Source organism: Phoenix dactylifera, chromosome 2, assembly GCF_009389715.1.
Source record: "Phoenix dactylifera cultivar Barhee BC4 chromosome 2, palm_55x_up_171113_PBpolish2nd_filt_p, whole genome shotgun sequence".
Classification (NCBI taxonomy): domain Eukaryota; kingdom Viridiplantae; phylum Streptophyta; class Magnoliopsida; order Arecales; family Arecaceae; genus Phoenix; species Phoenix dactylifera.
Genome location: NC_052393.1, coordinates 22,151,549 through 22,177,603, shown reverse-complemented (window position 1 = coordinate 22,177,603; position 26,055 = coordinate 22,151,549). Strand labels below are relative to the sequence as shown.

General features: G+C 35.6%; 1 protein-coding gene across 1 annotated transcript; it reads left to right on the top strand.

Moving 5' to 3' along the window:
• Positions 1-1,862: 1,862 nt before the first annotated feature.
• On the top strand, positions 1,863-25,279 carry LOC103717001 (zinc finger MYND domain-containing protein 15; the record flags this gene model as incomplete). Its single annotated transcript, XM_039123955.1, is given in 10 exon segments — positions 1,863-2,072; positions 3,398-3,511; positions 9,255-9,422; positions 11,271-11,409; positions 11,478-11,578; positions 13,126-13,171; positions 13,174-13,232; positions 19,975-20,106; positions 24,600-24,713; positions 24,798-25,279. Coding segments are annotated over 10 exon segments (1,176 nt in total), but the record flags the coding sequence as incomplete, so codon positions are not given.
• Positions 25,280-26,055: the final 776 nt, after the last annotated feature.

Genomic DNA, 26,055 nt, shown 5'->3' with positions numbered 1-26,055 from the left:
TTTTGATATGCGGACCAGGCCATCTACCATGGGGAGTTGCATGAAGCTATATTAAAATTAAAGTTGAAGTATACTTAAATATATTGAAGTATATTTAATAGATCACATGTCTAATTTTGTTTATCTTTTTTAGATAAGTTGCAGTTCAATCAACATTCTAATAGAATAGACAAAAGTTAGATAAATATGTCGAGATCCAATAAAAAATTTTTTTGGATGGAGTACAGAATTTCATTAAATTTGCTTTGAGAAATCTAAGATAACAGAAATATTAAATGTCCATGTCAAAAATATATAAATTATTTCTTCTCTCGCTCCCAAAATCTGTTGAAGAATATTTGGTGTAGAATGGTTTCCTAAAAGGTTATACTGAACGTGTATTTCATGGGGAGTCCATATTACCGTCTCCATATAACTAACCCTCCTATTTAGAACACACCTCTAGTTTTAGATCAGTAACTAACCCATCCGTTCTGCTTGGCAAGCATGCTAAAAGCATCATATCACATTGAGGGGCATCTCACAATTTTTATGTGAAATAAAAATGCTTTGTTTTATCTATCAAAAATGTGCATTATCTGCTGCTTGTGCTAACGAAAAGCTGACAATGATTCTCCTGATGTAATGACATGGATATCATATTATTTGTATTTGCAAAGTTCTCATCTGAAATTCCAGCAAATATTATTAATATTTACAATATTTGCCTGATGCAGCGACATGGGATATCCATCTTGATAATATGCTGTTTTCATGTTATCTAATTATTCCATAAAATTCATTCAACTTTCTGAAATTCTTTTAAAACCCTTCAGTTTACATATTTCTCCATTTGTCAATTTCATGTTTCTTTGTAAACTCTTTTTCATAACAGAGATAGTCCATCAAATTTTGTTATATATGAATCTTTTTTGCAGAAGATGTTAAATATGAGTTTTTCCCCCGAGTGTAGAAAACCATTTCAGCTTACATTTATATATGAATCTTTTTACAGAAGATAGTGCATCAAATTTTCAGGTTGGACATGTATCTAACAGAAATATTAAAAGGATAGAGCTTTTCGGCAGCCAAATTTACATTTTTGTAAAAAAACATGAAATTAAGAGGTATGGAATGACAGGAGTCTTGTGCAAATGCTGTTTCCAACATAATTTCAACTAATTTGATTTGCGGGGAAATAAAAACAAAAAAACACCACCACCACGGAGGAGGCCCGATAAACACTCATTCAAGTGGTCGAGTCTTTCTCGAGGAGAATGCAGTTTGCACCCAACACACCTCGCATACGGCTCTGAGCTCGGCACTGACGATATATATATCGTAGATCCGCCGATGCCCTGCCGCTATTAGTCTGGCGTGTTCTCTAAAGCCTTATTTGGAGGAGTTTTTTGAGGACCAAAAAGCACTTTCTGATCCTTCAAAACTACTTTTAGAATAATATTATAATATATTATATATTTAATTATTATACTATAGTATTAATATTATTATAATATTATAATAATATTATATTATATTATAGTAATATTATAATATTATATATTTATATATAAATATATATTATTTTATTGTATAATGTCCTTTATGATCATCGTACCAAAAAATATTTTTACAGTTTGATTTGATTATCAAACATACGTTAAAATAGCATAATATTTTAGTTATTAAATAGTAAATTATTTTTTTATAAAAGCTCTACTTCACCGAAAAAAGAAACCAACAACTCCCCAAACGGGCCTAGAGAACTCACTGCTTCTCCCTTGTTAGCTGCTTCTCCCGTCGAAGTTCACCTCGAGGTAGCCGGTGTGGGCTCTCAGGAGCGGAACCACGTTCTGAATTCGCGGTCGGACGGCCAAGTTTAAGCAGGGAGAGGGGACAGCGCTACTTCAAGCTATCAAGATCCCGGAGCATTGCCTCTAGGTGTTTTTCTGAGAAAAAAAAAGAAGCAAAGACAAAGGGGAGAAGGGCATGGAGTGTGCTGCGAGGGCAGGGGAGGGCCATGCGTCTCCGGCCCGCCCACCCGTCGCTGTGGCCTCTGCGGTGCCGTCGCTTACTGCTCCCCCTCCCACCAGGTTCTCTCTTGTTCTATTTTTCTTGCTAAGATCTCTTCTACTTTCGTTTTTCCTTTTGATTAATATATGATTCGTTGGTTTATGAGGCAGAGACTACGCTTATGATCACAGAGAATTCCAAACAGTAGAATAAATACGTGTTAGGGTTATTTAAAAAAATTCTTGAATGGGTGGGTCTGTTCCGGGTGAAAGATAATAACAAAAAGGATAAGTGATCCATCTCGAGGGCGATCTTGCTCCAATTTCTATACTCAAGAGAACGGTGGGTGAAATCTGATGATAATCTCTATCTATTCAACGTACCAGTAATAAATACGCCTATCAGGTGTTAACCAAATTTCCCCACTAACCCGACCATAATTCGGCAAAGAATTGAAGGCAACCAAAAAAAAAAAGGAAAAAGAAAAACAGAAAGAAAAGGAACAAATGACTGTCATGTGTCATCGAAATATGACCTACGACGCATGCTGATTGATTCCAGGTTTCTGATGTATGCCGAGGTCGAAAAACTTACTTTATAAGAGGAATTTTAGTGGAATAGCCTATATATTTACATTTGGATATCTGATGACCTGATACAGGATTAAGATAATAATAGTCAAATCCAAAAAATTACAGTGTGGCCCTATCTACATATGATAAACATAAAATACTGCAAAATTTGTCAGAGTTTGTCAAAAATATGATTTATATATTGAAAAAATAATGAAGAAACCAAAACCGACTTCTTTCAAGCTCATAATGGGGCAAGAGCAGACAAGGAAAGAGGAGAATATCAAAAAATGAAGAAACAAAAGGCTAGAAGGATGCGTAAAGGGACCAGCATGGACAATACTCATGTAAATATGGTGCTCTAGAATAAAAGTATAGAAAACTGCAATGTCTTTTTTAGAGAGTTATGGGTAAATAAATATCATAAAAAATAAATAAAAAAAATAATATTAATATATAAATAAATATAAATAAAATACTGTACAATGTATTTAGAGAGCGCCATGCTTTTCATACTGATCCTGCATGTATCTTATATATCGGAGGTTGCTGCATGCAAAGAGTGGAATTCTTTTTTCCTTCATTTCCTTGAATCTGATGATTGTTATCTAGGCACTTTCAATATGCAGGACTGGTGCACAATTTATTGTTACTAATCTCAACTTTATTAGCTATTTAAGAACTTAGGAAAAATTCTTTCAGGTACTATTGCATATTTCAGTGTAGATAATCAGTGCTAAAAAACTTTGTATTTCTCTTGTGTTCACACCATATATGCTAGTGAATGTAATAGGATACGTACGATCATCGTCTTACATGTTTTCCTCTCCCAGATGTTGCATTGGAATGAACATAAAGACGAATGTGCAAGGCTTGAAGAACAGATGAGACATGCAGATTTCTTGAATGATTTTCCCTTTACATTCTCTATGGAAGTGATACGCTCGGTAACTAGCATGTGTTTGTTTGAATTGTTTGCTATTATTATACTAAAATAACAGCTTTTGTGTTGTAGATAATATTGAAACCTAAGGATGCTGTATTTTTTTCTCCATTTGTTCTGCTTTTTCATCAGTGGTGCTTCGATATATTTAAATTTTTGCCAATTGATTGCTGAATATTCACTATAAGGAAATTGGTGCATGCAAAAGAAACCTGATTTTACCATGTTGTTATTTCAGATTTTATTTTTTTAATCATATTAATCTTAATATTCAACAAAGCTTGGAGGTAATTTCTTAAGAAATTGCTTTATATCTATTTATTTCCCAAAAAAATATTTTTGTAAATCTAGACTCTTTGCATGCAACATCAGCTTTGGCTGTGTTGAAGCATGTTGTGTTAACAAATAGCAGTTCTTAACATGGATGAAGTTGAGACTCACAGTGTTGACTTCATGTCTGTACACTATTAGTGTGCAATGTATATGTTATTCTTTCTTACTGCTGATGGTATGATTACCTTATTAATGAATGAACTACCTGTGTCTTGTGCTTGTGTGTGCATTTGTGTTATTTTAGGTGGTCGCCCTTAGTTAATGGGTTGCTTGTTTCTTGATTTCCTTCGTCAAACTTCTTCTCATGTCATAGCTGTCAGCCCACAAGTGTATTTGGCTAATTGCAGTAAAACAACAAAGCACTCTCAGAAATTTTATTCTCAGTTCTTTGTGTTTTCCACTTTAAAAGGTTTGAAAAGATTAGAAAACAGTATCTATTGAAAGCGAATACCTAACTTCATTATGCTGCCAAATGTGCTCTTTATATAGAGTTGATAAGTTCTGAATTGCTGTAGGTGATACAGACAACTAAAGCAGCTGCTCCCATGACAATAGCTAAAATTGTTCTTCAATTAATTCTAACTTATTTATGAGCTAATTATATAATAAAAACTTTTTAATAACACTTGGACGTATTGCTTGAATGATGGGATACTAGAGGTTTATCATTTATTTTAGATTTATACAATGTTTTGGGTAATTAGAACCCCAATCATCAAGCTCTTTTATGTTGGCATCGGGAATCCTTATCTGCAGGAGTTCATTAGGGATGTTATTGCATGGAAGATTGAAAGCACTTAGAAAATTTAATGTTTTGGCCTACATGTTATCTAGTTAAGGGGTATCAGAGTTTTCCAACTTCTAGTATCTCCAAGGAAATTATGAATTTGGGAACACGGAGAAATTTCAACATTGTGTCCTTTCTCAATTTTCAGTGGGGAGGCATCGGAGAGTGCTAATTGTCCTAGAGATGTATTGGTGAGTACTAAGTTTTAGACTTAGATATTAGATATCGGAATCAATGCAGTAGCATGCTTTTTGTTGTATATTCTAGTCAGATGCAAAAGTTTATGTCAAGTAGTTTTTATCTTTTAGTTATCTTCCTTTATTGTTTGTAGACTAAGAAACATTACATTTTGAAATTCTAATTTGTGACTTCATAATCATAATCATTTAGCCTTTTTCCAACTATTTGGGTCGGCTTTATGGATCCTCATTCGCCAAGTAGTCCTATCTAGGGCCACCACTGATGTTATTACAAATTTCTCCTCATATCCTTCCTCACAGCCTCCATCCTCCTCCTTTCTTCCTAGTTTTAACAAAACTAAAGTATGTATCCTTATAGAAGACTCCTCAGATCTTCATTGTACGTATTCATGCCATCTCAATCAATTTTCTTTTTCGTTGTTCTTAATTTGTACAACTCCTATAGCTACTATAATATATTTTTCTAAGTTGTCCTTAATTTGGGACTTGATAATAATTAAAAATTTGTTGATTTTTGAATGATGTGCAATGATATGCATTAATGTCAGTGGAACCGACCCAAACTGGCCGGTTTCGCCTGTTTCGAACCGTACAGGTGGCTCATTGGTACAGATCGGGCTCAGAAAATGGGACGCATTTTCGGAGCTGGAGAAGAAAGAAAGAGAGAGCGAGCGCGAAAGGGAGGGAGAGGGAGAGGAAGGAGATGCTGGTGGAGGGCTGGCGGAGCCTGACAGAGGCCGCGAGGGGGCCAGTGTCGGGAAAGAAGGGCCGCTTAAGCGGCCGACCTCTGAAAGAGGCAGAACGAGAGAGGAAGAGAGAGAGAAAGAGAGAGCGGGGAGGGACGCCGGTGGAGCCCGCGAGGGGGCCGTTACCAAGGAAGAAGGCTGCTTAAGCGGCCGGCCACCCCTGTTTTGTTCGAAATAGGAGTTGGTCGCTTAAAAAATTTGCCAATTCATAAGTGAAGTCGGCAATCGATATGCCGACTTCCCTTACGAATCGAACGAAATAGGGGGTCGGCTACTTAAGCGGCCTTCTTCCGTGGCGCCGGCCCCTTCGCGGGCTCCGCCATCCCTCCTCCAGCGTCCTCTTCCTCCCTCCCTTGCTCTCTCTTTTTCTCTCTCGTTTTGCCTCTCTCCCATCTGTTCACTGTGTCGGTACGGGCCTGGCACGGCCCGTACCGTCCTGTCGAGGAACCGGTATGGGGTCCGGTATCGGTTCCTCCGACCTTGATATACACATATCAAGTGGTAATTTGCTAGAGATGATTCATACTTTTAGTTGAAAGTTGGATATTGAAATCAAAATGTTTCAATTTTGGTTTGAACTGATCTCTGATCTATAACTAGGTCTAGTTATTGCTAAAACTAATTGATGTAGCGGAATTTATTTCGTAAATGTGAATTTCTATAGCTTTCTTCATTTCTTCATATATTCAAATATTGTTAAGCTTTTTATAAAGTTTATTTTGAATTTTGCAAGTCTATAGAAGAATTGGAAACATTTTGATTCAGGGTTTCAATGAAACTTAAAGAAGTAAATTTGCTGATAGATTTGAATATTCTAGAGCCTAAGTCTCAAAGACATTGACATTTTCATCAAATAACCAATGATATGTTACATTTTAGCTGATGTGAAATCTAACTTTTTCTTCTTTATGTTTGAAAATATAACTTTTGACTGTTTCGGCATGAATCTACTATAACTTGATGCACCTAAAGTTCCAAGTAGTACAACATGTCTCAGGATGATGTCTATTCATTTTCTTCTTTATTTTGGATTTTTCAATTATTTTGATATTTATAAATGTTCTTTCAGAAAGTATTGATACCGGACGGGTCCTTCTAAAACCAGCAAAGTTGTGAGACAAAATTATTTGGTGGGTGGTAGAAACCAAAAATGAGTTTTTAAACTTGGTTGCTTGAATTTCATTTTTTTGAAACATTATAAACATAATGTTGCTAATTTCATTTTTAAGAAAATTAACTTATGTAGCTTCAAACCAAGGTCTTCAATCTTGGTTGTCGGGTACCATAGCGGGATCTACTAGTTTGGTATGGTACGGTCGGTATGATAATGTGTACCATGTACAGAGATAGCTCTTGGCTTTCTTTTTCTTACTTTTTATCACATTACTGTCTGAAACTAGCCAGTACGGATCAGTATAGTACGTTATGCACCTTAGTTTCGGACAATACCTGATGGTATGGAGCAGTTCTGCTATGTTTGGACTAGTACGGATGATTTGACTCATATACCCAACCAAACCTCAATGCCGTATTGGTACGGCATGATTGGTATGGGTTGGTACGGTAGACCTTGCTTCAAACTATAATCTAACAAATGCAATTTCAGCAATAAACTATTTTTCAATATTATGATTTTTTTTAAATATCCCATATATTTCCATCTCTATCATCATAAGAAAGGTTCAATGTCTTGATATTTTCTTAATTTTTTCGGTTTCATAAAATGCTGAAGTTTTATAATATTGCTGCAGCTGATGCTCAAGAACCAGGGCTTTGGAATTATGACTCCAATTTCACAAAAAAACCATATGTTGGGAGCAGGTTTCACAGCCTGAATACCATGTGGACACATGGAATGGGGGATCTGAGTCCTGGTTTATGTTATATTAAAGGAATCTGGATTGAGAAGTCTGTTCTTGAAGATATCATCAGAACGACACATGTTGTCCTGTTTTCATATTCAAAGCCTGTTTTCTTAATTACTTTAATACTGGTATTAGGAACGGCATTCATGCTGTATGCAAAATAAAATGAACATATTTTCAGCTTTTGGTTCCTTTTGCACTTCTTGGTGACACTTATGCTGTCCAGACCCTGATCAGAGCCCATTATATGAGAAAATCTGATCTACAGGCTTGTCTCATTATCTCCTTGTATGTATAATTGATTAACTATATGCAGGTCCAGACCCTAATCAGAGTCCATTATATGAGAAAATCTGTTCTACAGGCTTGTCTCATTATCTCCTTATATTGTATAATTGATTAACTATATGCAGCAGCGCTGCCTTATATGAGAAAGAGACTTGTGACTTCTCAAACATTGCTACTATCCTCTTTTTTGAGCTTTCTACTAGTTTTAGATCAGTTTCAATCAAGGGTCGCCATATCAGTACTGGACTCTATACTGGTACCATCCAATTACAATGTCGGCACACCTGGTATAGTACTTGGTTTGGCATACCGAGTGTTGGTACACCCTCTGTACTGCATACTACCGGTGTGGTACGGTTGTTATGCACCGACCAGTATGGTAAACCTTGGTTTCAATATTCAAGTTGGTTATATAAGCTGTGAGCTGAAGTCCCCATCAATTTGGAGCCTTTTGGCAACTCGCTAACTCCAAGGATTTGCTCCTGTTTTACTGGCTAATCTTGCAAAAGCTAGAATCATTTTTGTTTCCTGATCTACAGATAATCCACTAGTCTCTGCAGAATTTTTTGTTTCAAATGACCTCTTGCATATTGTTCTAGCTGCATTGCTTTATAGCAACTTTTTTGTCATTAAGTGGAACTCCTAATCTGAATTTTTGGTTGCTTGCAATATTTATTTGTTTGAGCTCACAGTTGTGTTCATTGATCATTATCTTTTCAACAAGTTTCTTCGACAGAGTAAACGAATTCCTGGACTGTCTCCATCAAGTTTTTTTGATTTCTTTCAATCTACATCTGCTAAACAAAGTTTTGCGGTTGTGATAACTTGAATTTTTCTTCGTTTCAACAATCTTGAGGAAGCTTGTGTTAGCGGCTAGGCTTGACACTGTATGTCTTTTTCAGATCCCTATTTTTGGTTAAATGTCAATAATTCTCCTGGTTGTTAGCTTTCCTTGCTGTCTCCAATATTATCTTCTTTTCTTCCAGTTTAGGCACATTTTAATGCACAAAAGGTTTAGCTAGTAGAATTATTATCTAAAAGTCCACTTTCACCTAATTTATGAAGGGCAGAGTGAGATCCTTGATGTAAACTTTGTTGCATTCTTATTGTTATCGGTACATATCTCTCTCATGGAATCTTATGTCTTTTTATGTAGTTTCAGATTGTTTGACTGCTCTAACAAATCCCAAAAATTACCTTCTCTATGCGTGAAAACTATTATTCTGCACTGACTCATGCACAATATGATAGTTCTATGGTATGCAGTCACATTTGTTCATTTTATGGTCATGACATTGACTTTTAAGAATCAATGCCTGAACAGTTGTTCTAAAATACGTTTGTTTTCTTTTCAATTAGCAGCCTTGCCCACAATTCCCGGATTCTATACTAACCATAAAACAATACTATGTATTCTGCTTCATATTCTTTGAATCTTAATTAAGTAATGCATTTTCTATATTGTGCAATTAGTCAATTACCTTTTAATTACATTATTTCCATTTTCTACTATGGGCGTGGAAAGCAGGTCACGAGATGTTCTTTTTTAATGTCTAAGGGTCTTCACCAAATTGGGCTATGGAAATCAGAATGCAGCTGTAAACCAGCAGTGGTTTCTACCAATTATTCATGGTTTTTCTCCATCATATTTTTCATTGGCGCATCGTGGGAAACTGCCTACTATGACTTGTTACTTTAAAAAAAAACAACCTTCTATGTCATTACATGACTTGTTCTTTGGGGTTTCTCAAAGATTTTACCTTTTTTTTATTACTGTTATAAATATAAAATATTAAAATGTTACTTGTTCGAATATGTCATTGTCAACCTTGTGTTAGTTAACTGTTCTAATTTTAGGTTTGAAGGGATAATGTAGACTTTGTGGTTCTTAATGGACTATTTCTTCTTTCTCAAGTCTTGTCTGACACAATATGTTAATGGATCCACTCATTTTCAGAGCTCCAAGCTATACATGATTGCTGCAATGCCATTTGATGTGGGCTTATCTACATTAAACAGAAAGAAATTCATGTGAATTTGTAATCAAGGAAGAGTTGGATTATGCGATAAATGGATGCATAGACAATATTTCTGAAGAGATTAAATCTTTTTATTTCTAAATCAAAACCAACTCAGTTACACCAAATGTGGATTTTGCAGAGATGTAACATAATTATGCAGTTCCAACATAGTTTTAAATATCTATGAAATTTCTTTTCTAGGCATTTTTTTGATAGTAATAGAATAACAGAAATATTGGAAATCAACATATGCCTAATATCTCGTCATGGCCTATTATGGGAAAATAAATCAATACTAAATATGACAATTTAAATGCCTTTAACCTGTTGCCTCCTCAACATATTTCTGAGATATACTAGAGAAACTTAGATGACATACCATAATGGCAAGAATTGATTTTAATCCAAACATCATGCAGTCACCTGATTGTTTTTGCGCTAGACTTTTGGAAATTAACTTACTCCTTATGTTGCTAAGTGCTAACACAACTTATATACTTCAGACAAAACTGAAAATTATGCTGTCTTTGCTCCATCCAATGATCCTATCATGTTCAGATGAAACACCTCTCTTCTAATGACAGCTGTTTTTTTTATAGAAAAATAATTCAAACAATCTTTTATGTATTTCCTACAATTTTTTGTATTTTCCATTTTCTACTTTTTTCTTTTCTTTTTTTTGTTGCTTTTTTCCTATATTTAGTCCCAAGTATTGGACAGGAGCTGCACTCAGGCTACAGGATGAAGGTTGATTCTAATAAAATTGATCACGACATTGCTCCCAGCTGACAGTCACAAATAAACAATATCAGTTACCTCTTTTTTTACGTTTACGCTTGCACAACCTTTATGATAATGTTGTGCACATAGTAACTTATCCAGCTTTCTAATTATTGACAGATCTAGATCAAATCCTTAATTAGTGTGCTCATGGTATGTTAAAATAAAAAACTTGATACAAAAATGTTTTAGATAAATCAACACTCTAAAGTTGTAGTGTTGGATAGGAAGAACTATGTCTTTGATCCTTATCAGCACGTTGCAACCATGTTTTCAATATTGTAGCTAAAATACTTAGGTCCTGTTTGATGCCAAGTTAATGGGGGTTAGTGTGGGGTTTATCCATTAACATCCAAGACACCAGCTTATTTCCCCAGGTTAGGTTCGCCCAGTCAGTGCAACGAAAAAGATGCTTATTTGTGCGAACTTATTTCACCCCTTGCTGAAATAAGTTTTAAATAAGATCAACCCATGGAGCTCTCTTCTCCCTCTTACTTTTCATTTCTTGTTCCCCACAATTTATCCCACTAACCCTCAAACTTCAACCAAATAAGGGATATTGCTAACCATCAATAAGTGAATAAGGGTCCTCTAGAGTTAAAGATAACCAACCCCAAGTTAGCTGTCCTGAATTCAAACACGGCCTCAATAGGATAGTATTATCTTAATTGGGCTTTTTGAGAATCCTCTGAATTTTGTAAATATTGAAATCAGAATACTTGCTTTCGATCAAGAATACTTGATATTCATGCAATATAAGTTTAATTTATGCCTTTCTTTGCAAACAATTGGCAGTTTGTTTTATATGTCTGTTTAACTACTATTTCGTTAGCAGGATACTTGATGATTGGAAACTTCCAAGTTCCCTATGCCCATGTACTGGTAAGTTTCTGCTTCTTGTCATCCTTGTTTTGACCTTTTGTTTGATTACTACTATTTCACTGCAACAGAACCAAAAAGTCCACTATCAACTTGTTTGAGGAGTTGGAAAGATTATTATGAATGGCGATGCCTTCCATTTGATTCACCAGTTGCTTTATTACTTCATTGGGTATGTCAGAATTTTAATTTTACAATATATATACCTTGAAGCTTATTTCTGGACATTCCGTAACTTGTTTTTAGTTCTAGTTTGTGTTAGTAATGCATGCTGTGGTACACAAAGTTCAACTTTTTTTTTTCAGACAGTTTTGGAACGGTAAGCCATCTGCATGTGCTAGCCAATTGCCATTTTATTGCATAAGCTTTCTGCGGCCTAAAACTCATCATGGAATTATTTGATGAACAGCGTATACTGAATTATTAAAAGGCTATAGTTTCTAAACCAAATGTAATTGTAATGACAGTCTACTTGCAGGATAGTGTTAACTGGTGCCTGCTGTTGTCAGCCAAAAACAAGACAATAGTTTATGCATCATTTGGCAAGCCATAGTAAAATTCGACCCCTTTCTAGATAGATGTTTTGCTTCTGGTATAGACATGTCATATTTAATTTTCTTCTCACCGACTCACCCATTATACTCCAGATTATGTTCTGAACAAAATATGTAGCCTATAACTATTCTGATCATAATATTATCGTCTAAGAAGACAGAAACAAGGAGAACAAGAATTTTTTAGAGAATAATCTTATGTTGTCAATGCTGTCTCTCCATAAGATGTCTCACATGTTGTCATTATAGCATGAGGCAAATATGCCGCATCGGTTCTCTTAATATTGTGGATTGCCATACACATGTCCAGACTCAAGATGGTGGATGTTCGTCCCTTTCCTGTTCCTTCCCAACTTGTCCCATTTGGACACTTGGCATGGTGCCTTGTCTGACAGTTGGGACGGTGGAAGCCTTGCTGTCCCACTGGTATTTAAAACCCTGCAGGGCAATATTCTGTATTTTTGTTGATTAAGATTAGTAGGAGTTTGAGGGAGCGAAGGGGCTTACTAATCAGTTGTTCCAATTTTTTTAGGGATAATAAAACACGCTAAATTTGATTTACTATAAAATCAGGAAAAATGGAATCTTAGGCTCCTCATATTCCTCTATTTATGGATCACCAACCTTAATTTGGCAGATTCTCATTGAAGAATATTTAACATGGAGATTAGCGTTGGGGCATCCAAACAGCCCATAATGTGCTATATTGTGTGTCTTAGGCAATGTCACAATCTTTCCTTGCCAACGCATATGACGTGCGCTTAGTACAATATAATACATTATATGACAGACTAATCCTTGCTCATATAAACATAATCAACACTTTTATAATTCTTTACCTGTTATTCTTAGTCAACTAAAGCTTATCTTTTTAAAAGAAAAAGTTTAGGTTAGTCACCTACTTGATGTCAATATATTAAAAGACCCTTATATTGAATCAATATTTGAGAGTGCCTACAAGTTTATCTGCTGTAGTCAACTCTTTTGTCATTGGTTTGTATCTTCATATGGTATTTATACCCAAAATTCTTTCAAAAACTTATATAATATATTGCACATCCGTAGAACGTTGAAAACATGTTTTACGTGACTTCAATATTCTTTTCAATGATATAGAAAATCTGTGTGATTGATAGTCATCTAGCTTTGTCATCTTCTCTTACAGCCACTTACCATATACCACTGCTATCAACTCTTAGCTGTTCGAAGTTTAATTCAGAAGTTGGCAACAGATTGTGCATACATTATTTAGTAACAACTCTTGAAACTTCCTGATTATGGATATGTAAGGTTATATTTTAGAAATTGGATTATTATTGAATTATCAGTGATAGTTTTTTCTTACAATATTCTTGTAAACTCCTAGTGATGGAGCTCAACGCATCTAGATGTAGTTGCAAGGCTAGTTTCTGATGTCTGCTATATCTCATCCACTTTGAGTTTCATGATAATTAGTGCTCAGATAACAAAATTATCTGCTTCTTGTAATTTAAAGAAAAGTCTTCTTCTTGTTAACAACTGAGCGTATTTGAGGTTACCAATGAAACTTTTGGCTTATGAAGAGTTAATTGTGGAGTAGGATCAGACTGTTTTTCAAATTTCTTCTTCTTCTGTGAAGCATTTGATCTCAATTGTTTCTAACTTTCTATTATCATTAGGGAGGCCCATAATTCCATATTCAAGTTACTATTCAAAATATAATCGCAAATCAATGTTTGGATGTAAATATGTTATATTTTATTCATATTCTCATAAATTTTCATTACAATTGATTTTGTAAATCAATGTCTAAAGGTCCTGATAAAGCTTTGGCAACTTGCGGTGTTTGGAGAGTTCGGGCACTTTTTCCTGCTTTCAGCTGCAAATAGAACTGTTGGACCAGCAGTTCCCCAATTTATGTTGTTTTCATCTCCACTTCATGCTAGATATTTAAGAGAGTATTCTTTCTTACTCATATGTCTAATTATAATTTAAAACTTGCCAAGTCAGCATTTTAACAAATTACACAATCCATAGATCTTAAGAGGGTTCCCCCTACTTATATCTGCTTCCTGGTTCTATTTTGACTGCTTGTCATTTCCACATCTACTGATTTACCATAGATTCTGAGAAGCACCCTCCTTATGTATATCGGTTGCTCATCCTATATATTAAAAAATTTATCTATAACTTTCTGAAACACTAGTTTAAATGAATTGATCAAGTGTAACAAATGAATAAGTTTGGGTTGCCTGTGTTTTGACTTCTATTGGATACTGAAGAGTGATGCTAAAGTGGATAGATATAGATTAAAGGGTCAAATGAAAAGTATGCAACAGAAATGCTTAATATCTAATTCTGCTTAACTGGCAGCTAGGATTTGGCCTTTATTTGCCCATTCCACTTTGTTGCTCGACTTTTATTGGGATAACATGTTACTGGATAATCAGTTAAAAATCAGTCTCATGCTACAAAAGCTGTCTACCGATTAATTTTCAGATAAACTATCCTGTATTATAGTATAATTTAGTATAAAATAATTGCTTTGTGAAACACTAGAAGGCTCAAATCAGGCTGATAGTGAATAACTGCTGTTGACTATTTGTATATTATTTTTGACATGACGAGGACCTCTAAACTGTTATAGCAGTCAAGATTTTAAACAACACAGGTAACAATATTCTGAAATGCAATTAAAAGTGTAGAGAATTGCATTTATATATCACAACATAATCACTGAGAATATGAGCCTATTGTTTTCCATTTTTAAAGTTTTATTTTATATATTGATTTTCATTTATGTATTACACACCCTTAACATAGTCAGAGATGATCAGATGACCAACAATTAGGTGAGGATTTTAGCTTAGACCTTGCCAGTAAGGATGCTTGACCTGATGGTCATTTGAATTAAGAAACCACATTGTCGGTCATGATTGACATCCAGCATGGCGAGGACCAGCAATGAAATGTTGGTAGTTCGTGCAAGTACAGTGAGTAAACATATATGGTTCAGTTGCACATTGTAAGCACTTAAGTTGTTGGCAGGAGACGTCCAAAATTCAATTGATATTCTTCATAAGTGTATCAAATATTACATACCTCCAAAACATTGATTCTGGTTTTTGTGCGATTTAAATGTAAACAGGGAGAGAAATAACTTGAGAAAGTGAGTGAGAGTGTTTGGAGCAAGGTATGTCGTCTCGGTACCAGGTCTCGTACCAATGCCATGCTATTACTGTGGCAGTACGCTTGATGTGGGGGTTGGTTCAGTGTACCGAGTATTGGTATCCCCTCTACTGGTATTAAACCGGTACAGTATGGTATGCTCCATATCGTCTGGTCAGTACAGTATGGCGTACTTTGGTTTGGAAGAATCTAAAATAGTTAATCGGTCAATGTTCATGAGTGCAGGCAAAATATCATCGTGAGGTACGTAGATCGCAAAGTATTGATAAATTTAACCTTTTAGGCATTCAAAGGAAGGTATGACATTTAGAGGTGCTTATCACTCTAATAAACGGTCAAAGAAGTTTAGAATTGGTTACCATTGTCATCTATTATATTGCAATTAAACTACTTACTATATATGCTCTTTTTTTGTTCCTTTGGAAGGAAGTATTCTAGAGGGTTAGCAAGTGAAGAAAGTATTCAATATGGCTTAATTATGTACAGCAAAGACAGAAGGTGTTAGTTTGGATAGAGGTAGAATTTGCCTGGAGGAATAAAAAAGGAGGGTAACTTGAGAAGCATGGAAGGAATTCATGTTGAAGGATCAGGAAGAGAATGGTTGGACAATAAAGTATGACCTTTGTAATTGTGAATGACTAGAAGAAATTTAGAACCTTTAACAAATAATTTGTTTTGAGCTTATTGGTTATAGTCTCATCTCCACAATTATCTCTATACTTCTTTTTCTCCACACCTGTTAGTGTGCGGTGTATGCTGATTTGTTTTTAATTGGCTATAAGATGAGCTAAATATTCATCTATAATTTTGTTTCTTTTATAGAGCAATCATTATTCATCTATAAGATGAGCTAATATTCATCTATAATTTTGTTTTCTTTATAGAGCAATCATTATTTTCCTAGTTGCTTTCAATTGACCCTATTTCTTATTGTATTTCGGCTAATAGGATGGCATTGATGTTAGAGCTTTGCGAATATGTTAAGGTGTTCTGAGGAGAGCTGCCCATGTAAATCTTCATGCATGGATTCTGATACTGGGGATCAAATGGACAAACATCTAAAGTGTGCTAAAGCTTCACAAGGGTTTCTATCATGACAGATATATGGATATAATAAAGTTATTTCCATCTTACTACTAGTTTTTTACTAATATACTACCAGATCATTCATTAAATGCAAAGTGAAACTTAACCTTTGTAAGTTGTGCCATGACATTTTCTGAAGAGCTGCCTTGTGAGTGTACATGTTGCAGATTCATATATGATAATAGCAAAACACTCTTCTAGGATCTAGCATTTCTTTTAGGTAGTAGTGAACTCCCTATAATGTTGTTCTTGTATTTTATTTAGAAGTAATTAATCAGATTGCTTGCTAAATTAATTTTCCATGCAAATATTGGGTAAATCTTTAACATTAAATTTTACTTTCAATAGACAAATAAATTATAAATGTTGAAACGACAACCAAAGAAATAAATCTAATGATTACATAGAGATAACAATATCACTCTAACTTCCTTTTACTTTAAATTAGTATCATAATTATGATCATAATTATCTAGCATTTTGCCAACTATGTGGAATCGGCTTTATGGATCCTTATTCAGTAAGTGTTCCTTTCTATGGTCACCTTTGATGTTATTCTAAGTTTCTTCATATGATTCCTTACAACCTCTATCCATGTTAACACAAACTAAAGTACCTATCCTTACAAGAACCTTCTTAAAATTTCTTTGCATATGTCCATACCATTTCACTCGATTTTCTATCATTTTGTCCTTAAGCTGTGCAACTCCTACAACTCTTTTGGTATGCTCATTTCTTAATCTATCTATTCTAGTTTTATGATACATCCATCTTAACATTCTTATTTCTTCCACACTCTTCTCTTTTTAAGCCCTTATCCTCTAAAGTTTTTCTCCATAAGTCCAATTTAGTATTTAATTTAGTTTTTTTCATCAATTAATACTATATCATCCGCAAATAACAAACACCCTATCTTCCTGAATATTAGCTGAGTTTATCTATAATTAATTCAAAAAGATTTGAGCTTTGTCAATCCTTGATGTAAGCTTAGTATGGACTAGAAAAATATTTATTGTTCTGCAACAACTTCTAACACTTATTAATGGCAGCATACATGTATTTAATTTGTTCAATACACTGTTTATGTATACCTTTCCTTCTTAAAGCCCATCAAATCATTTTCTTCACACTCTATAACAAGCTTTCTCTAAATCCAATAAAGATCATTAATGACTTTTCCTTTTTCTCATATTTTTCTATCATTTGTTAAGTGAAAAGATACCCTCCATTGTTGATCTTTCAGGCATAACTCTAAATTGGTCATCTGAAATTGTTGTTACTTTTCTTAATCTTTGTTCAATTATCATTTTCTATAATTTCATTGTGTGATTCATAAGCTTAACTCTTGATAGTTAGAACAAGGGTCAGCGGAACCATCCCAAACTAGACGGTTCCGGTCGTACTGTGTCAGTACGAGCCCAGCACGGCATTTTCTCTCTTCCCCTTCTCTCTTTTCCTCTCATTCGCCCTCTCCCCCACCTTCTCTACTGTGTCGGTACAAGCCCAGCACGACACGATGCGGGCCTGTACCGACCCGTGCCATAGGGCAACCGGTCCGATGCCCGGTACCGGCACAACAGACCATGGTTAGAATAATTTATAGATGACTTTTATTCTTATAAGCTGGTACTTCAATACTTTTCTCCACCCATTTGTTATTTTTTATTTTTCATAATTTAAATAAGTTAGCAATCCAATTAATGTAATATCTTCCATGTTCTTTCAAACCATAATAAGGTATCTCATCCAATCGTAATATTTTACCTCTTTGCTTTTCTTTCAAAGCTATCTACTTCACTTTTATGAATTGTAAGACTAAAACCTCGGCCTTTTCTTGCTTGTACTTTTTCAATAAATATTTCTTCAGTAAGATTCTCATTTAGGAATTTTTAAAATAATACCTCCATCATTCTTTAATTTCCTCATCTTTCATTAGTATCCTCAAGGTCTGCTGGACCAATACTAAGGCTCATATCGGTCGGCGACTAGTTCGGCATGATATAGGTTTGCACCATGCCGTTCTGAGGCATTACTGAAACAAGGAGAGGGAGAAGCAGAGAGAGGAAGAAAGAGGGATGGAGAGGGAGGGAGGGAATGAGGAAGGGGAGAGAGTAGGGAGGCTTACTAGCGATGACGTCACATTGTTGAAGAGAGGGGAGCAAGCGGCATCAAATGGAGAGACAAAGGAAGGGGGGAGTGGGGGGAGGCTTATTGGCGATAGTCGGCATTATAAAGGGGGGAGCGAGCGGCATTTGGCGGAGAGAGAGGGAGTGAGGGAGGCCTATCGGTGATGGTCGGCGTCAAAGATGGGGGAGTGAGCGGTGTCCATGTCTAAGTGGATGAGAGAGCTCTCGAAGGCTCTTGAACCATCAAACAAAGGTGGAGGTTTTATAACCGAACTGATTTGACCTGCTGAACCATCTTGACTTGGTGTCAGTTCGATTTGGTATGAACTGAACTGGCTGATTTGGGTTGGTTCAGTGATCACTGATTATCCTATTATCCTCACCTTAATGCATCTAACTTGATCAATATCTTTAGTTTTCTTTACGCTAGTTTTAGCTATTTTGTAAATTTCATTCTCACTTTTTCTAACTCAAGCTTATCATATAAATTATCATATGCTGCATATTTGGCCTTACTAATCTTTTTGCATCTTTTAGTTTTCTAATATTTTATGAAATCCTAAATATTCGTCATATTTTTTTGATTTAAGGGTCTTATTTTTGATCTATTATGTAAGCCTAAAGTCTTATATAAACTGGTATCTAAGTGATGCACAGTTTGTCACATTATGTTTTTATACTTTAATTCTTGTTTGGTTGATTCAAGGTTCACTGTCTCAGTGCCAAACCCCATATCGGTACTAATCCATTACAATGTCGGTATGCGGTACGGTACACGACGAGACGTACCAAGTATCGGTACGGTACAAGACTACATACTGGTTTACCGATATGGTATGGTACCGATTGGTCCGGCAAACCTTAGGTTGATTCTCTGTCGGTAATAAATATTTTTGTTGGTATCTTTTTGTTTTGTACTCCAATTTTAAAATTTATAATTTAAACACTTGAGATATTTCTACTTCTATTAAGTTGATTTTTAATAACTCTTCCCATGCCAACAACATTCAAATCCTTTACAAGGGCTCAAGGGAAGGAGAAATACTTCACTTATGTCAAGATCGAAGAGTTGCTCATGTGGCTACATAGATCATGTACAATTTGGAACCTTGGATCTGCTTGTGACCTTTTTTGAGATAGCCAAACAGATTTGAGAGGCATCAATATGATATTTTCATCTAATAAGAAATGACTTAAATTTTTAACTAATCTAAAAGGTCCTTACTATAAAAGGCTTGGTGGTCAATGAGTTTCTACTTGATCTTCAACTTAAATTGTTTCAAGCTCCATACATGTGAAGTCCTGATCCTGATAATTGATATAGATAAAACCGAGGCAAGTTAGCTTTAACTCTATTTGCTTTCTGTGAATTCCCAGAGAGTAAGTGTAGTACTTGATTTCGTATGTTCAGATTTATGCTATGTTCCTGTAGATTAAGAATGACCCTATCATGTGTTTTTCATGAGCTTGTTCTTTACATAGAAAGCTCATAAATTATTTTTCTATCTTACCCCAAAAAAATTAGCTTAAAATCAAGTGTGAAGTCGTCATATATGTAAGGAGTTGATATTTATCAATTTAAGTACCACATTTATGTCTGATCTTTTGAAAAAATTTGAATTTCCTTGTGCATATCCAAATCTTTTAGATGTGTTATTTGTTATTTCTTAACTTTCTCCCAAACTTTTAACAGGATTTCCTATCCTCAGCTGATTGTTGCATCAAATGCTGGTGTTGCTGCTTATTCCAATTGGTTACCAACAATTGTATGTCTTCTCAGTTCTCACAAACTTTCACTCTTCTTGAGTTCATTATCAATTCTAACTATTTTGCAGGGGTTTGAATTTTTATTCTGTTGACATTTACAATGACATAATGTGATTGTTGCCATGTATGATATCTACATATGAAGCATCGAACATTTAGTTGAAAGTTTTGCTTTTTCATACTTGGTTCTAATTGTACATGTTTCCATTCTTTAAAACCTGTCATATATTAGGATCTGTCATGTACTTGATGCTTCTTGTGTTCCAAATTTGTAATGACAAAATTGCACTTGCTGTTCTTTTCTGAAGGAAGAACAAAATACCTTATGCATCAAGAAACTACAAGCATTTATTGGAGTGAAAACAGTGTTTTATTAGGGCATGAGTCACAATGTATACTATATAAAGGACTGATGCCCAATGATTGAATGACACAATCTACGGTTTTTATATATCACCTATATATGAACTTTGTCATACAAAGAATGATTATAATATGCATGAGCAAGAAAAAAAGACTGTAAATATGGATAGTACAATAAGCACTAGAAATCTAGCCCATGCAATGCACATGGGAGGTAGTATCCATGGTTGTTATCACCTAACCTGGATATTGATAATGACACCCCGCAATTTTGGGAGGTGCACATCTCCTTTTTCTCTCCCATGAGCAAGAAGTAAGAGGGGCATTTTAATTTAAGATGGGTTTTGTCTATAGCGGTTTGAAGAGGGAGAGATCTGGAGACAAATGACTTGAAGGCTCACAAACAAAGAGGCAGTTTGGAGTTTGGGTTTAATATTAGAATAGATGTTAAGATGTAAGTGCAATTTTTTCCCCTGATACTCTTGCAAATGCCTCCCTGAAACTTTGTTGGATCATACAAGTTTTGCTTTAAAAAACCAGATTGGTCATTAAGAATGTAGTATATGCAGAGGGTTGACTTTTACGAAATGATGTTCCAGAGGGTTGAATTTTACCAAATGATGCTCTGCTCCAGAGAAGGTACAAGAATTTATCTAGATTGGAGGTGCTATAATGCAAAGTTCAAACAAAGAAATGAGATGAGTGTTATAGTTAACAAAACCACTAAGTAGTCACCAGTGTTTCTCCAATGAGTAGAAAGTCAAGGCCTGGTTGCTTTGGGGCTGGGTTTGGGCATCTCCTGTTTAGGCTTGAGCTTGGATTCAAGCTGAATCCTTCATAAACAGTGAACATGTATGTTACAAAATTTATACATGTGTAGCATTAATATACATCATATATATGTTTTATATTAGATACTTTTTTTTGAGAATAAGGAGAGAGGTGGAAGCCTCCCACCTAAAGTATTATTAAAGAAATGCAATAAGGAAAGTAACTAAACAAGAAAGACAAATAGAAGGCAGAAAACAAAACAAGGATGACAGGACCCAAACTTCTTACTGGGACCACAGGCTTCTGGGAAGCATCTGCCGCATTCTTATCCATTTAGGACTAAACCACCCAACTTCATAAGCACCTCAGTGGAGCATTATGGGTCTTGGGAGAGCATGGTGAGTCCCATTTGTAGAATATTTCATAGCATTCCATAGAACTTGCATCGCACTGCTTTTCTACTACAAAAGAAAAAAGGAAAAAAAACCCTCCACAGTTAACGCCCTTTCCAGATGTTCCAACAGCCATATAATTTGCTTTTCGATGGATGGCCTTGACCTATAAAGTAATGCTACCTCCCCTTTAAACGAAAACCCTAGCTTCCTTACTGCTCTTTGTTTGCGATAATTTTTGTACCCCCTTCTCCTCATGGCTTTGCCTTAAGCTTGCCAATAGACGTCCATAAATCGATATCCATTGGTCTATCTTCATTCCTGAAACCTGGGCCCTCCCATTTCTTCTCCATGCATACCAGTTGCAGCTCCACTGCTACTTGCACCCTATTCCCACCACTGGAACAATGACACTCATATTGCCTTAATTCTCGCTAGTGAAGCAATACTGCAGAGGTGCTTTTCCTTCACCATAGGAGCTCAGTTTTTCTCTTTCGCTCTTTCTCTATTTTCTTAGTCTCTCTCCTCTTATTGGTAGATATCACCTTTCTAGTAAATATAAGTTTCTTAACTGGTTTTTGTCTTATGGGTGTGCCTCCATTTTCATTGATGTATTTAACCAGCGGTCTTGCCCATGAAATGTTGCCATCCTCTCTTTTGCCTATTTTTCACTTCCACACCTTCCATGATCTTTATGTCCTTCCTAACTATAGTCATCAGTTTTTCTGAATCCCACTTGTGCTCCTTATCTACCTCTATTTGGAGGTTTGACCTTTTGCGAATTCCCCAACATCTCATTTCTCAACATTTTCATTCAGCAGTGTCCTGCTGAGGTGTCTATAGATGACAACACTACCTCTTTGATTTCTCCTAGGCACGGCTAGCATTTTCAAAATTATCTGTGATCAAATGACTCCTAAGCCTTTTCTGACCTTCAATGGTGCTAATTAATTGAGTTTTCATTGTCCTTTTACATTTGTATGTTCATATGGATTGTTGTACACATACTTATCTCTTACAAGGAGGCTAAGATTGAGAAGCTTAATACAATCTGCTGCACACAGACCTGGTATCTAATTTCTTTCCAAAGTGATCACGATCCATATGTTATGCAAGTATCCCTTAATAATGTGGATCCAAATGTTTTCTTTTTTTTTTTGCAAGATGGTGGCATTTGGATTTAATCAAGAGCATCATATTGATTATGAGGAGATTTTTGGCCATGCTCAAATGACCATTATTGGCTGTTGATGATTGTTGTTGTAATTCATGGGTGGGCTCCTCTACTTGTTAGGAATGAAGACCACATTTGTGAGGACCCATGCAAGTGTGCATTTAGTCCCACATTAGTTGTGCTTTGAGGAGATCTTGCGTGCTTATACAAAGCCAAGGATCTTAAACGATACCTACCAGCTAGCCATTTTCGTGAGTACCTGGGTGTCTACAAATGGTATCAGAATGGATCCGGCCTATGACCCATGTGGGCTAGGAGACACTGCAATATTAGCCCTTTTGAGGCTAACCACAAGCTGATTGTAATATTTGTGATTGGATTTGATTTGATTTGTATTTAATTGGATCTGGACTCCTAACCTTGCAAGGATGCCAGGGTTTAAGTAGGGGGAGTATGTGAAGACTTGTTCGGGCGTATATTTAGTCTTACATTGGTTGTCTGCTCGAAAGATATTAGGTACTTATGCAGGGCCAAGGCACATAAACAATACCTTCCGGCTAGCCATTTATGGAGAGGTCTTGGATCTGTACAATATTTCTACTTGATAAAAGTTTGTTCTTTCCAGAATAAATTGTCTTTCTCAACATATTTGTCTTCATCAAGCTAGTTCTGCTCCCAAATAAGAACCTTGGGCCTTGTTCGAGAAATTTGGTTTTGGTGGCCCCCTTTTAGAAGCAAAGCCTAACCATTTTTTGTTAATTTAAATATCTCTATAGGGGATAGTATTTTCCAATTTTGCTCTATGGACAACCTGATTATTACTAGGTATTATCTTATTTCACATTCATTCAATCAAGGAGGACTTGCAGTTTGGCATGACCTCAGTCCTCTTACTGTTATGAAATTGAGATTTCTATTATCTGGGATATCTACTTTCTCGACAAAACAATGTCAGATTTAGGTTCATTTGATTGATGGTAAAACCACCCCAAAATGCTTAAGCCAGCTGTGCCATGTGCAAATCAAGCCTGAGCTGAATGTTTGATCACATAATGGTTAGCCTCTTCCTGATTTTGCACATTATCTTTAGCTTGTTAAAAATTTCATTCATCTTACCATCTATCAGCCTTACAATGCCTGTGATGGGCAAACTGTGAGTCTATTGTTACCTTATGTGCCTCTGATTGCACTGCAGTATTTTTGTGTCATTTGCTGTCTTTAAGATACCATCACTAAGCTCTCTTCTTGCCCACGACATTTCTACCGTTTGTAGCCTGCTCATATACAAATTCAGCTATTATCATTCATTTTCTGGTTATTGTCTTTTCGAAGTGTTCTCTCTATGGGAAACTGAAGAAGCACAGCAGTATTGCTCTCCACAAACTTGCTTCAACACCTTGAAACCCACACGGGAGTCTCTGTTTCTAAGTTTTCTTTTGTATTGTTATTACTGAGGGTGGTGATAGTTATATACAATTTCAAATAACATTTTATGTATGAACTGCTATTTTGCATGCTTGTATAGAAGCATAGTTGGCATGACCTCACTACTGTATTTCATGTACGTAAATTTGGTCACTATGCCCTCGAATTTGTTGATTTGTTTCATGCTTCTTTCCAAGTTGGTTATTTGTGTAAAAACTTTGAATGATCATCAAATTGCGTGGACTTCGAGATAATCACCAAACATTGCATCTTTGCTGCTTGCAGTACAATGTTTTAGAGACGCTGCACTAGTTACTGCAGGTAAGTTGAAAAGTTGCATACAGCTTACACATGCTATGTCTTTCAGAAACTTATCAAGGAGATGGGTGTCCCAGCGGTATTTTCTGACTTCTGCGAAGAAGCTGCATATCTTGGTGCCCGTTGCATAAGCACTATGACTTGTCAACCTCTCAAGCCACCAGTATGTTTGTTCTCCTGTTTTATCTGTCTGATGATTCTCATCTGAAATTAAGCTTTGATGATGGTGATGCAACCTGTGCTGTAGATTCAGATAAATCCATTCAGGCAGCCGATGGAGGTGGAAGATAGTGCAGTATATCTCCCCTGCTATTCAAATTGCTTTCTGTTTGGCATTTGATGTTATGGAAGTGCGACACTGGATGCTCTGGTATTTTTCCTTCTTCTAACCTGTCAAATCATTGGTGTAGAATTTTTAGCTTCAGAACTGATAAACAGAACATGATCTCTCTTAATGGCGGAACAGAAGATCTACAAAGAAAATAGGAATTAATAGGTTTGTATTTGCTAGTGTAAAAGCAAATATATCATAGTGGTAGCTGTAGAGCAGTCTCTTAATCTGAAAGGAACAAGAACTTTCATGTAACTAGTCCATGTGAGTCCCTTTTTTGGGAAATTTATGCAGTCCTAATTCTTTAGTTATGCATCTGTTAGATTATCATCTGCAAATAGTGCTCAATTTTCATGAGAAGAATAGTACAAGATGCAAGAATAGACTAGTTTCCTGTTTGGTTATTTTTTGTGTGGTGTCCAGATCTTTAATTTTTCAGATGATATTGAAGTGAATAATGGTGCATAGAGTAGAGAAGTGCAAATTCAATTGTCAATAAGCACAATCTTTTAGGCTGTGTTTGGTTGAGAATCTGGTTTAAACTATGCCATCCTTTCATAGAAAACTTTTTCCCCTCGGTTTAGTGGGGTAAATAGGTTAGAAAGACCAAACATGAAATATCTGTTCTGTACCAATTTTTCAGAATACTTGTTTTATCTTTCTGAGAAAATGATCTGGTCTGGATGCTCAAATAAATATACGGTCGAAAAAGGATGCAATAGACGTGCTAAATAACTCATTCCTTATTATTCCCCAGCCAAACTAGGGCAGTCACATGAACTGAGTTGCTCAAGCTCGGCTTGAGAAAAGACCAAATCAAGCTTGTTTGGAAGCTAAACAAACCATGCTTGAACTAACAAACAGGCTTGAGCGTATTTAAATTATACTCATGCATGGGCATATGCAAATTGCTGCTAAATATCTTAGATTTAGGATAATTTAACTAAAATCTCAAGAGTGTAAAATAATTAACTATTTTCCTAATGTGTTGGATTTCGCCTTCTCTTGGTTTAAAAGTATCTTTCTTCCTCTTTCCGTGGAAGTTTTTGGAGTCTCAGAAATGCTAAAATATCTTAAAAGTTGTTTAATTCTTTCTTGCTAAATCAGACTTCTCTGATGGTCCATCAATCACGGGATCCATTCTAAACTCTAGTATATTAAAGCGTTTAGGAGA